The sequence below is a fragment of the Zosterops lateralis genome, assembly GCF_965231275.1.
Source record: "Zosterops lateralis genome assembly, chromosome: Z".
Taxonomy (NCBI): Eukaryota; Metazoa; Chordata; class Aves; order Passeriformes; family Zosteropidae; genus Zosterops; species Zosterops lateralis.
In genome coordinates this window covers 29,535,746-29,549,595 of record NC_139800.1, presented here as the reverse complement: position 1 = coordinate 29,549,595, position 13,850 = coordinate 29,535,746, and the positions used below count along the sequence as shown (strand labels likewise).

The window sequence follows — 13,850 nt, the reverse complement described above, 5'->3', positions numbered from 1 at the left end:
CTACACAGTCCTATGTCCTTCTTTTAATAGCATACTGTTGACTGAATATCAGTTATATGTAATGATTTCTTAGTATCTCTTTTTAAAAGAAGAATAAATTAATATCAAAGGCATAAGAATGGAAAATGCAGTTATTGAGAGATAGATGAGATAGATGTAAGTTAGGCACAGCACTGTAGGTTGGGATTATCTTAGATGTATCTCTAACCACTGAAAATTATATTAAAAATCACTGAAGTAGCTTGAATAACCATGCAAGATTCTTGTAAAGCAAGTGCAATGCTGCACTGATATACAGGATATCAAATAATTGTATTTTCAATGATTTTAGGTAATAAGTGACAGAACTGATATCATTGTATTAGGTGATATTACATATCAGAACTAAATGAGCTTCTAGTGATTAGAGGTTTACCTTTATCTGGTGATATGTTTCTTTTGGTAATGTTTCTGCTTTTCAATCAAATCTGTGATCTGGCAACACCTCTCTTGTGCATATCTTTGTATGTGGTTTTAGTTCTCATATTCTTACATGCCAGATTTATGCTGGCATAACTTTACTAGACACAATCTAGAAGAATTTAGCTCCTGCAGAGCTTCCTGGAGGAGATGAACCTTGAGCACCTTTTGAGTAGTATTTCTTGCATTTTTACAGTGCGTTGTCCTTAATGATGAGAAAATGTGGTTGGTATTTACAAGAGGACCTATACACAGTAGGACTCTGAAAATACACAGTATCAAAAATATTGCCAGTGTAAATACATTCTAATCAGTGTTTTGATGTCTGCGTAGCCATATCCCAGAGCAGGCTGCTTATGCTGTGGTAACCATACTGATGTATCGTAAGTGACTTGTAGGCAGGGAACTGGGACAATCCACTGGGGCCTTTAGTCACTGAATCTTTTTTAATATCTATAAACAGTTTTCTGACCCAGTTTAGGAATGTCTGCTTATGCACTGCATCAGCAGTGCATCATCCTACAGGCCATGCTAACCTATCTTACAGTGCAGCTGAAGGTGGACTCCATTGCATAGCTCACAGAGCCTGCTGGTGAGAGGTGTATATATTCTGTCTGCTTGGCTAGACACCTAATTTAGGTTTCATATAATTGATTCTTCTAGGTAAATGGTAAGTGTTGGTTTATAGTTAATGGAGGGATCTGTTGATCAAGTTTTGGGATGAAGCAGGCCCAACTTAGTAAGAAGGCAAGAGATTTATCTTGCCTTATCTAGATCTCTGCTAGCTAGGTTTTTAAATTATTATTATTTTATAGCCTTAATGATACTGTCCTTTTTTTGCCAGTTTAGCTCAATAAATTATGCTTACATCAAGTCGTGTCATCTCCTAATGCTGGTCTGCAAGTAGAAAGTCATCTTGAACCCCTTAATGCCCCATATTGCATATGTTCATTTAGGCTGTGAGATTTGATTAGACACAAGCATACTTCTGCTTGAATAAGAATTAGGAGAATTTGCTTATGTGGATGGCTTGTTAAGCATTAACACTGAATCATATTAGTATGTAGACTCAGTATTACTACTAGATAGTTGATTTTGCTTTCACAGTCAGTAATAAGCAGTTTGCCCTGTGTATAAATGGCAAGGTATGAATTTTGTTATTTTTAGATAAATAAAATATGAGTGAAAGTTTCACTTCATTGTTACAGTGCCCCAGTTTTATGCTTCCCCATTTTGCTACCAGTATTTTGAGGATTTTTAGTAAGACTGAAACACTTCTAAAGGTCATCTCTCTAGTCATAACCCAGATATTCCAAGTCCCTAATTGAAACTTGTAGTGTCTCAATTATTCCTACCTTTCTCATGGAGCAAAACTCTTCTGGAAAGAGATCACCTTGCCTGGCATTTTAAAATTCAGTGCTTTTACTTTGCACATTGAAAAGGAGTGTCAGCTCTCAGTTACCAAATAATTCATATGCAGTCTGCAGACATTAAAATTTGAAAAAGAAGCAGTAGAGAGCTTTGAAGCAGAATTTCCTTTCATTAAATTAGTGAATATGACAAGGTTATGTAATATTCCTGGGGGATAAAGTGGTGCATGTCACTAACCTTTTAGATTCAAGAGGCTTCATGCTTTTTATTTGCTGCTGAAAGAAGGCTTAGTACTGGATTTACTTGCAAGGTCCTCTTTCTAACTCAGGTAAATTAGGTCCCACCTAGCTTTTACATATGTACTTTTGTGATAAATACTATGTGTATACACAAGCGTATATCTATTTTGTTTTGTATTGTGCATTTGAACATGTGCTTATGACTTAAAGGCATATCTGCAGCTGGATTAATATCATGAACAGTGGGTTAATAGTGCTGGAATTCCTATAGGCATGGGGAAAAAATGGGAGAATTCTTGCCCTCCTACGCATTTACTGGACAGTGAGAATTAAATTAAATTAAACTAAACCTAGTCATATGCCTGCATCTTTCAGTGCTCAGGTTAGTCAAGCACTAGAACCAAACTTCCCGATTCTCTTTTCTTGAACTCTAGTGTAAACCAGAATTTTTGTGTAGAAACAGCTGAAGAGACTGTGGAGTAAGAGGAGGTTTAGAAGCAGACATGTACCATTTTCATTTTCTGGAGGGATATTTAAATGAAGGCTAAATGCTGTATTTAAGCTAATGCATACATAGCACTGATAGCTAAGGCTGGGCACTCAATTTGAGGAATGAAGGCAGGAGGGCATGGGTGTGGGAGTAGGCCTGGCTTTGGGAGGTTTCTCATCATCTGTGAGACTGACTGTGATAGCTTGTAAGCCCTGGCTTCCTTTTATACTTTGCACATTTGTGCTCTGATAGGGCAGTAGTTAATGGTTGATCCAAATTTTACACTAAATGTCCCACAATTTGTTCTGAAACTAGCTTAAATTGTTACTAGGTTGCTTGCAACACTTTCAGTAGAAAAAGAACAGCAATAAACACTTCTTCAGCTTCTTTCTACTTGAAATATAAATGCATTGGTCTGTACTGTTAGTAAAAGGCTTTTTTGCAGGTTTTTCACATAGGTTCTTCATATTTGGGAAAGCCTTTTTCTTTCTCTCAGTTATTATAGGCTAAAAATTAACATATGTGTTTGTGAATGATATTAGTTGGCAAATAAACGTCTGCTGCTGTCTGTGTTAGTTCATATACCTCCCATGTCCCTAGGGCTCGGATAATGTCTGTCTAAAAAAGCATACATAATCCACAATGAAATGAACTGGTAACAAGGTTTGCAGAGCTTAGAGGTACACATCAAATACCTGCTATTTTAACATTAGACCTTCTGGAAAATGTAACCTACCTATTCTACTTGTGAGGCCTTATGTGTAAGTCTGTAATTTGACTTTGTATTTTAGGAAGAATGAACCCAATGGTGAGCCTACTACACTGACACTGCATTACAGGAAATTTGAAAATATGAAATATAGGGTTGATTTTACATATTTTTTTTGAGACATCAGCAAGTGTTTTTTTTTTTTTATTTTTTTAAGCTGCTTTCTAAATCTGTAGGGTGGGTATGCTCTGGCAGATTGAAGGTTGGGAACTGGACATGACTGCTAAATTGGAAAAATAGCCCCAAAGAAACAACCAGAAACCTCTCTCAAAAACCAGTCCTTTGTTTTGAGTGATTTTGCTTTTAGAGGAATACATGTAGCAGAAAGAAGGTGGAGAGATGAGTGTTTCAAGTGTTTCAATTATATTATCAAGATTTTATGAGTATTGCAGGGGTTGAATTTTTAGGAGAATGCTGTGATGCCTGTAAAGAAAAATAGCTTGATTTCCTTTACCCAGACTTTTGAGGAATGCATGTTTGTACCTAAAAATATTTTCTGTGAAGCAAATGGATCAAGATTTTCAGCTGGACTTCACTGGCATGGCTGAAATGCATTTAATAGTTGAAAGATACAAAACTGATAATTTTCATTCACAGGATAATAAAACTATTCAGCTGCTCAGAGTATGACGACATATGAAGATTGTGTTGTTGCTACTCTTTTGCTGAAGGATGTTAAGGCAGATGCATTTTAAGAGGTTCACAGTGAGAAACAAAAAAAAATCACAGCTTGTTACTAACAGACGAGCTTTTAGGAACATACTACTTGTTAACTTAGGAGTTTCTTTATGCAGATTTCATGAATACGAATTATTTCTTGTCCTTATAGAAATAAAAACTAATTAGGTTTTCTCACATAGCCAGCATGCAGTCCTCTGTAAGTGCAGGTTAGAATTGAGGTGAAACAAATACTTGTAAAAATGATCAGTCTAGCTGATGTCACAAATTACTACTAATGAGTTAATTAGGAGCTAATGATGTATGTAGAGGTGTTTTGAAATTTCTATTAAGTAATTTTCTATTAAGCACTATGTATATATATAACAGTTTTTTAATATATTAACTACTGGAGGAATTGCAAAAATAATACCGAATCATGTGATTTGTAATGCACCAATACAGTATCAAACTGGGATTATGTGCAACATTTGCCTATTTTTTCATTTTTATCTGGACAGGTGTCTTCACACCTTCACCACCACTATATATGAACCAGTCTATGGCCTTTTCATTTAGAATATATAGCATTTTTTTATCAGTCTGTGGAATACAGTGAATTTTGTAAAATGGGAAATGGGGTGAATAAAGGTGTTGGTTTGATTTGGTTTGCTTTGGTTTAGTTTATGGGGTTTTTTTTGCTTGATTGGGTTTTTTTTTTTTTAATTCTGTTTATTTGGGTTTTTTTACTATGTCAGAAATTTCTGAGTGTGTAATTTGACATGAGAAGAACCAATACAGAATTTTTCACTCAGAGTGAGTCCAGTTGCATACCCCCAGAAACTTTATGCAGCAAGACTAGTAAAACTATGCTAAGTGAAAATTATTCTTATGATTGTACATGTGTCAGACCACATTGTTTACTCTGCTCTCCACCTGCATTTCTGAGTCTAAGCTGAAAACATTTCATAGGAAAAGTTGTGATTGTCATCTTCTAACTTTTTTTGGTACAAAATGAGTCTTTATAACTGAAAAAGTTTCTGTAATTTTTAGAGACGTCTCCTCAAATATGTGTGAATTTATAAGCAAATGAGGCACTTGAAAGAAGTGTCTCTGAATTTTTTAATTTTTTCTGATGTCTTTATTCAACCTTGCTGTATATGGTTACCAAGGATGCAATATGATATGATTTTAGCCCTGATTTTATTCTAACCGAGTAAATTTTTCATATTTCAGTCATATGATGAAGTGTAGTCCTAAATTGAATTATTTTACACTAGGAACTTTCATACACTCCAAACAGAGAATCTAGAAACAAATGTATTAGGGTATATAGCATCTTTTATGTATCTTGTCTATGGTAAGTTCACATGCTGAGCTAGCTGTAGTTGGACTTCAGACTCACTATTAGCTCTCACTTTATAGGAGGTGAAGTTCTTATCCTCGTGCTCACCTTTTCATTAGAGTATGTCCATGAAAATGTCTTTACTCAAGAATAGTTTACAGTAACTGTGGAAAGAAGGGGGCTGAAGTAGTAATTTCAGACGTATTTTGACAGACATTTTGAGTGCAGACAAAAAGTATCCTTAAAGGGCAGCACATAACAGCAACTTGAAAACAGATAATTCTATAACATGATGAAATGTGAATTAATTAATTCCATTAACTATATCAGAATTCTGCCTAAACTTTAGAAAGACAATGTGGAGGTGCAGAAGGGAAGAAAGAAATGTCTTATGCTCGTGCTAGAATATTCAAATGTTCCAATCAAAATGAGTTATTTTAGTGTCACGTTAAAAATTCATTTTATGGAGCTATAATATGCAAAAAAAACCTTCACTCCTATCTGGATAGTGGTAAACCATCTCTATTTCAGAAGTTCCTGTGCCCCCTGAGGGGACAGTGTGACTGTTTATTGAAGCAGCAGTCTAATTTCCATGGGGTTAAACTCTTTAAAACAAATAAATGCAACCTTAGTGTCTTTAAGGTGAGCTAGCAATGAATTCAATTTTCTGTTGTATATTAAGAGTATGATTTGCAGTCGTTTAATAGTTGTCACTTCAGCTTCTCAAGAGTCCCAGCAAGAAGTGCTTACAGAGTAGCAGATGGTGGGAGCCCTCACATCTTGAATTAAAAAGCTTGTGGTACTCTTCAGAAGTCCAACTTACAGATATCTCCCATCCTGATTTTTTTTTTTTTAAATAGCTTGACAAGGTATAAAAATTCACTATTAGTATGAATATCTGAGTAGGCACTGGTATATAAGCAAGCAAAACTTGGGTGTTTTTGCATTTAAAAGATAATACTGCAGCAAATTTTTTGATGCCCTCAAGAGATTTTAGGTGCAGAAATATGAGATGCTGATTTAAAGTGAATTTCACTTTATTTTATTTTAATTACACTTATGTTATTTTAACTGCATTTATTGATGTTACAGAGGAGAGTTCCAAAAGTGCTGAAAGACTCTGGTAACATATTACATCTCTTTTTTTTGGCAGATTTAATTGCAGTGGAAGGTTCCCATATAGATTGTTGCTGTGTTTAATGAACTGTGATGTGGAGAGTTTTTCTTGAACTATGCACTGCTGTTGTTAAGGGAGATCGAAAATAGTTGTCAGTTCTCAATCAAAATTGCCCTCATGTTAATAAGCACAACTGTGTGTGCAGTTTAATTGTGTTTGCTATCAGAGTGCCAAGCAGCTTAGGTCACATCAATGTCAAGAAACTGACAACATTAATTGTGGAGATAATTTGTGTCAAACCTTAATTAACAACCTTTATAAAGATAAAGGCAACAAATACTGCTTTTCATGTGTGCTTCTCCTAGATTATGATTTCACATACCCTTACACTGATGGTGGTTGCTTTATCTGTAACAAGATCAACGTGTTGATTGAGTAATGAAAAGAGGGATTGCATAATACTTACCTGTGTCTATGGCAGATAATTTTATAAATTTATTTAAGTTATAATAATAATAATTTATCTTTGATATCATATGATACGTGAAAGATAAGTGGCTTACTTCCCTTCCAATATTACGTATTGGAGAGAGTTGTGGCAATGTTTTTATAGGAATTACTTATGTAAAAAGAAGCTTTGACCAGATATATACCTTACTTTTTTCAGCTAGGTTATGGTCTGAGTGAAAGACAAAGATCACCCCAGTTCCCTTTTATACTGGAATGTGAAGCTTTTTTATTGATAGAGATAATATTAGTCACATCAAGGAAGTGGATTTTATACACAACCTTAAAACCTTATTTTCCTTGAAAAATATCCACAAGTTGAAAATTAACATCATTATGTAAAACTGCTCTTGTTTTCTGTGTCTAATACTATGTCTTAAAAGCTGTGTGGTTAACAAACAACAGCTTTACTAATTGGTGGTCCAGCAAAATTCACATAGGATGGCAAAAATGCTGTTGTTCAGGTAGCTGGAGCCATGTTTTCAGCCCTTTTTCTTCAACTCCACAATATAGATAACAGTGCTCTGCAGAAGCTAATGTGTAATTTTTGTAAGGAGTCATGGCAGTCCTTTACCAGATTTTGGACAGTTCTACATGAAGAAATTGCTGGGGAACTGGTTGTACCCCTTACGGCAGTTAAGTCTGGTGAATGATTTTTAATTTAATTTATTGCTATGTGTGCTATTTGCTGCCTATGAGCTACTATACATAGTTGCTGGGTGCTGTTGGACTTCCTAATGAAGTGTTTCTCTTTCTTGAAGGCTTGAGTTCTAATAGTGAATTCACAAAATGTCAAAAAAAAAAAAATTAAAAGAGAATGGCAGTGTGTCATTTTTCACTTGGTGGCCCATGATCACAGCTTGTGCCACAGAATGTCAGTACAACAGATTCTGTCAAGTCTCTTTATGTATCACAGCGCTGAGTTAGACCATACAGAGAAAGGGTTTAAAGAGAGCAATTTTGTTGAAACCCAGATGCTCTTCATCAGAATATATTTTTGTATTTTTGTGGTCCAGACATAAAGCCTGTGGCTTTGGAAAGGATTTCTAAGGGTTTTTTTTTTTTTTTTTTTTTTCACTTGAAGTGTGTTTTATTTGCTATGGTTTTAGCAATTTTTGACATCAGAGAAGTTATTTCATGATTTCCCCATGGCAGTAGTGGTACACTGTTTTGCTGAGATGTACTCTTGCAGTTTGGTTTAGGTACCTTTTCACCAGGAAAATTAGCAGAGTGGATACTTCTAGGACCCTTGAGCATTCTGAAATGTTGAAAACTAACACATTTTCTTGAACATTTCTATTAAAGAAAGAGCATGCAGATTTTCAGGAGCGTTATAATTTTTTTTTTAATGCCCTTTTTTACACTAGAAGTAGGGTAAAAAGTTCCCCTAATTTCATTTTGTAAAATGGCATCTTGGCATTTTAGACTATTTCAGGATTTTTTTCCAGTGTTGCATACATGCATGACAGTAGTCTGCTGGGTTTCTTACATTCAAATAAACATACTGGCAGGAAATGGTGCCTATGAAAAGAACAGTTTGCAGAATAAGGGGTTAGACATCAGAACTGAAGAACAGCAATGTAGAAATTAAAACTAGTACAGTACAGGTACATACCTGTCAGAATTAAGAGAGGAAAGTGAAAAAAAAGGGAAAAGGTAGGAAACATAAAGGAACTGACTGCTGATACATGAAGATGGGAACAAAAATGAGTTGCAACAGATGATATAAAGCAACTACTATGGAGGATGGCTTCATAGAAAAGACCTGGGATGTTTTACCACTTATTGTCCCTAAGTTCTCACATCATATCATTTAAATCATTATCTGAAGGTGTATTGTATCTTTAGAAATTCATTTTCTAAGGAAGATAATTATGTAAAGATTTACAGGAATTTTTTCAACATTTTTCTTCTCTGTTTAGGTGTAGTCTTACAGATTTTGATATTTTATATTTAGAAGTCATGTATTTTGTTGCTCTAAATTTGAAAATTTTGTCTCACCACAAATAAAATAATAATTTCAATTTGTTGTAACACAAATAAAGGGAAAAAGAATAATGAATTAAAATGCCATTCCATACTGTCAAAACTGTTTCTCCTTTTCTCTCCCTCTCTTGTTGGATCATTTTTTAGTTCCCTTTCTGACAGTAAAATTTGGGAGTGAACAGGAGCACAAAACTGTGCTCAAGCATAAATCTCTCTTCTGTTATAGTCCTTTTTGCCTGGACTCTTAATACATAGTAATTTGCCTCCACCATGCAAAATTAGAAATGCTTTCTCCTAAATGTCAGTGGTTTAATGTCTCAAAGGTGAGCATCCTGTTTTCATGCCACCCTGTGATCATAGCATCAAGTAGTGAATCATGATATTATTCCAGTTGATTGATGAGCTCATTTTGCAACAGAAGTCAAATTGGATTTTTTATTTATAATGGTGATAAAATATAGTGTGTGATCTTACTATTCTGATGCCATCAGATTTTGGTTTTAATATAAATTTCACTAGTAAAATCTATAAATACTTTCCTGACCTTTTAGGGTTTTTATAATGCTTTCTCTTGCAGGTGAATGATATCACAGGAGAAACAAAGCATTTCCTTCTTTTTAAATTTTGAAATCTTGGTGTGACTTTCTAAAAAATTGTATTTAGTGCTTGGATTAATTTGGTTTTTTTGTTTGTTTGTTTCAGCACCGCCAAAGTTTACAAGAACTCCTGTTGACCAGACAGGGGTTTCAGGAGGAGTTGCCTCATTCATCTGTCAAGCCACAGGAGATCCAAGACCTAAAATTGTCTGGAACAAAAAAGGAAAGAAAGTCAGCAATCAGAGATTTGAGGTATTAGGTCCATTGTTCTGTTCCTCTGAAAAACATTTTATTCCAACCTTGTTTCTAATCACACTATGTGTGCTTCATTAACAGTGATTTAGCAAAATAGAATTGACTATCAAGGATAATTTGGTGGGAATAGTCTCATGAAGTTTTTAATTTTGAAAACTGATTATCAATAAAACTATTAAAGACAAAACTGCTCCTGCTGTTTTCTAAGGTACCATGATTGAACTGGGGAGCTCTATGGTGTCTCTGTTCAGTTTGCTTTCTCATGAAGGAGCTGGTGGGGGCATGAGTTGAGCAGTGCTTGCTGTCTCCAAAGAGCAATCCACCTCCTTTTGTGACAAGGTGCATCAGGCAGGCCTAGTCTTTGGCTGCTTCTGCTGCCACAATTCCTTACTCCTATTGAGGAAAGAGATGAAAACTGAAGAGGAAAGGTAAAACTTACTTGCTTGCTTATGATTATTTTCTTAATAAATTAGGAAAAAGCTTAGAGAAAGCTGTTTCTCTCCACAACCTTCAGTTAAAGGAAACTGAAAATAACCTATTCAAGGGATTCTGGTTATTTGGAGGAAATACAAAAACAAGTATTATTCCCTCTTGTGGTGGCAAAACTAATTAGTGTCAAATACGTATTGACCTTTAACATGAAGAAGAAACTCAGAATATGGGGAAAGCTTTTAGAAGAGATATCAAAACTGGCACTAAGAGTGTATTATTGTCTCTTAAATGTCTAGTGTTAGATAAGTGACTTTTGTTTGCTTAAAAAAAACTGTTCAAAGATTAATGATTTGTATATAAAACAGTTTTGATATGTATTTTATGAGCAAATGATCTTACATATAGTTATTACCAACTGACTGAATATTAAAGTCCTCTATATTAATTTCTACTAGTATTTATGAAGATTGCTTGTCCTGGTTTCAGGTTAGATTTTTTTAGAAAAACTGCATTGCTTCTATAAACCAAATTTTTTTTCTCAATTTTTGGTTCGATAAATATCTAAAGACATTGGAATTCAATCATTAACCATTGCAATTTCTGTCTTATGTATTTACTACAACATGAAAAACAGAATCATTAATTTAAATATTACCTCCTAGTGCCAAAAACTGTTTGCACTTTGCAGAGCATATGCAGAGATGTAATGGCTAGAGGGATTAACAAGGAAGTTTTATCATAAATTCTACACAATTTGTCCTCTTCTGTTCACAGACCTTTCACTCGAAGTGAATTCTAAACAGAGAAAGATTGTGCATGTGTGTGTTTACTGTGTGTTATTCTGCAATATGTCATGGTTTATTTTCTTAATATATTGTTTTCTAGGTACCTGTGAACCTGTTCTTAGGGAAAATAACCAAAAATAAAGTAGTTTTATTTCCATTAAAATATTTGAATGTAACTATAAAAAACACCTTAAAATGTTTATAAAATGCCTTTAGTGGGCTGTTGAACAAACAGTATAGCCAAGTAAGATGGAATGTGTTTCAAAGAAATAGATGACACTTGCCAAGTGTTTTATATTTTTTATTATGTCCACTGATCAGAGAAGTTAAAAGTATGCATACTAAATCATTATTTTAAGCAGCTTTTCTTCCTGTTCAAAGTAAGGCCATTAATTCATGCCATTGAATATCTAAATCAGAAAAGAATAACAGTGGAAATGAGAGTCAATATTTATTGAATCTTACTTAGTTTGGTTTCTTTATTGAAGATTCTTCATTGAAGAACATTTAGTTTGGTTTCTTTTCCTCTTCTTTCACATTAATATTTTGGATATTTCTGAGTTACTTAATGATGAAAGACATCAAAATGTTTTACCTGTACACCTGTCTTCATACAGCAAATACAGCTGGATAGGACTCTAGTGGTCTGTCTTATCCACATGCTTTCCAAGGGATGCTGGGGGTTACTTTTTATAACTTAATAAACTTGGACAGTCTTCTACAGGGTTTCATGAAACTTCTCATGATTATTTGTCCCCCACGTGAAACCAGAACTCTTTGGAATTCTGCTGGAATTTGGTGTATGTAGCAATTGGTTTATTTCCTCTCTCTTGACTATTTATATATTTGAAGACTATTGTCATTGAAATTTCTTGCTCAACAGCTAATTCTCCAATTTATTGAGAATAGCATTGCTAGGCATTGCTTCTGAAAACAAAACATACAGTAAGACCTTGAGGATCTTCCCTATTATTCTTTCAGCTTTTATTTATATTGCAGATATAGACTCTGAATGAGGATCCTTTTTTTTTCTCCTATTCGTTCAAATTAATTCATAATAAGAATTACAAAAATCTGATTTCAGTTATTGAGAAGTGTTCAGAGGAACTTTAAAAGGAACAGAAAAGGGAAAAATAAAGTTAAAAATTACATCATTCTACCCTGTGTGCAAAACTGCTCTTACTAAAAAATCTCTGTCATAAAAGAAATAAAATTTCATTCAGTAGATGGGGAAGAGTTAGGAATTAACTAGCTGTGATATGCAGGAAAGGGGAGAACTCATCACATGAAAATGAAATCCCTTTTATAATACATATTTTTTAGACACCAGACTTGAAACTTAGTCTTCGCAGTATTTAACCAATCCAGTCTGCTGTTTTCAGTGTCTGTCCAGATATGTTTATTCAGCATTCATGTTTAAACAATAGCAATTACTATTTTTTAAGTACATCTGTGAGTATTCGGATCCTGTTCTCATTTTTTTAATCTATAAATTGTTAGTCTGACTGCTTAAAACTGTGAAATTTTCCTCTCCATCATAAAAGTCAATTGATCAAGAATTCTGTTTTTTCCTCTAATTGTGCTAACATCAGGCAGCTATTTTACCTTGTCTAGATTTGTTTAAGGCAATGGCTTTACTGAAAGAACAAGAAAAAGTAATACATCCTGTGGGCTATTAATCAAATTCAGTATCAAAAAATTCCAGGGTTTTTATCTTGCTTTCACCTCTCCCAGCATTAAGCAGTAACCGAGCAATTGCTACAATGAAAATAGTGAGATGCAGGGCATATTTACCATCATTTCTAACCTTGGACTTCATATCTCTCTTATTGTACTCATGTATAGAGATCTCTTAGGTTGCTTGTGTGAAAATGGGATAGACACAAATGGATGTGCAGATAGGCATCTATGTAAATCACTTTGAGGATGTATATATAGGCAGATATTAATTATTGTTTAGAGAAAAACAAAAAATTATGACTGTCCTTTGTTTAGAAGTGCCATTTACCTAGTGATAGTACTAATACCTCTCAGTGATTTTTTAAATTTCTTTTTTAAAAAGTAGATTATACAGATTATTGCTATTGCTTAATTTTTAAGAAGGTTTTTCTAGGACCTACAAAGCATTGCAATTGCACTCACCAGTATTTGATGTGATACTGACTGCAGATCAAGAAAATAAGATCTGTTCAGTGAATTTTCTCATATAAATGTATTACTTCATGTGTGAATATTGCAATTTTAAAACTAAATCTTAGAAATTAAGCCTTATTATTTAGTCTGCTAAATGGTCACTTATTTGGATAAATTTACTTATTTTGTGGGTTAAATATAAGGCTAAGTCATCCTGTTTGGTTAAGAAATTGCAGATGGTTTTTTAAGTTTGGATCCAAATGAGTGTGTCAGCTGCACTCTGTAGAGAGGGAATATAGCTGGCAGCAGTTAAAATGAATATAACTTTCATTTGAAGGTGGAGTACTTTAGCTGAGAATTGAAAGGTATTGGTGGTAAACTTCAGAATAAGAGAGCATTGAGCCACAGACGTTTTTTTTACAACCCTTGTTTGCTGGGTTGGTGGGTTTTTTGGTTTGTTCATTTGTTTTTTGTCCTTGAAGCTATATTAAGTAGTTCTTGAAGCTATATTAAAGTGGCCACTGAGAACTCGTGGAAGAGCAATATATATTCCAAGTGTTGCCACTTAAACATTTTCCCCTGTGACTGGAATTTGTCCTGGTACATAAATTTGAAAAACGAACCTGTCTTTGGTGACTTGAACACCAACAGACCACTGTTCATGAACAGATTAGCTGAGGGATAGGTATTTGTAACAACATCTGTGACA

The 13,850-nt window shown here is 34.2% G+C and overlaps 1 protein-coding gene across 1 annotated transcript in view; it reads left to right on the top strand.

Annotated features, from left to right (window-relative positions):
* Nucleotides 1-13,850, top strand: part of PTPRD (protein tyrosine phosphatase receptor type D) — a 366,236-nt gene that overhangs the window by 128,435 nt on the left and 223,951 nt on the right. The window contains exon 3 of the mRNA XM_083884531.1: nt 9,643-9,788. Within this exon, the coding sequence (XP_083740657.1) occupies nt 9,643-9,788 (146 nt within the window). The remainder of the gene's footprint in view (nt 1-9,642; nt 9,789-13,850) is intronic.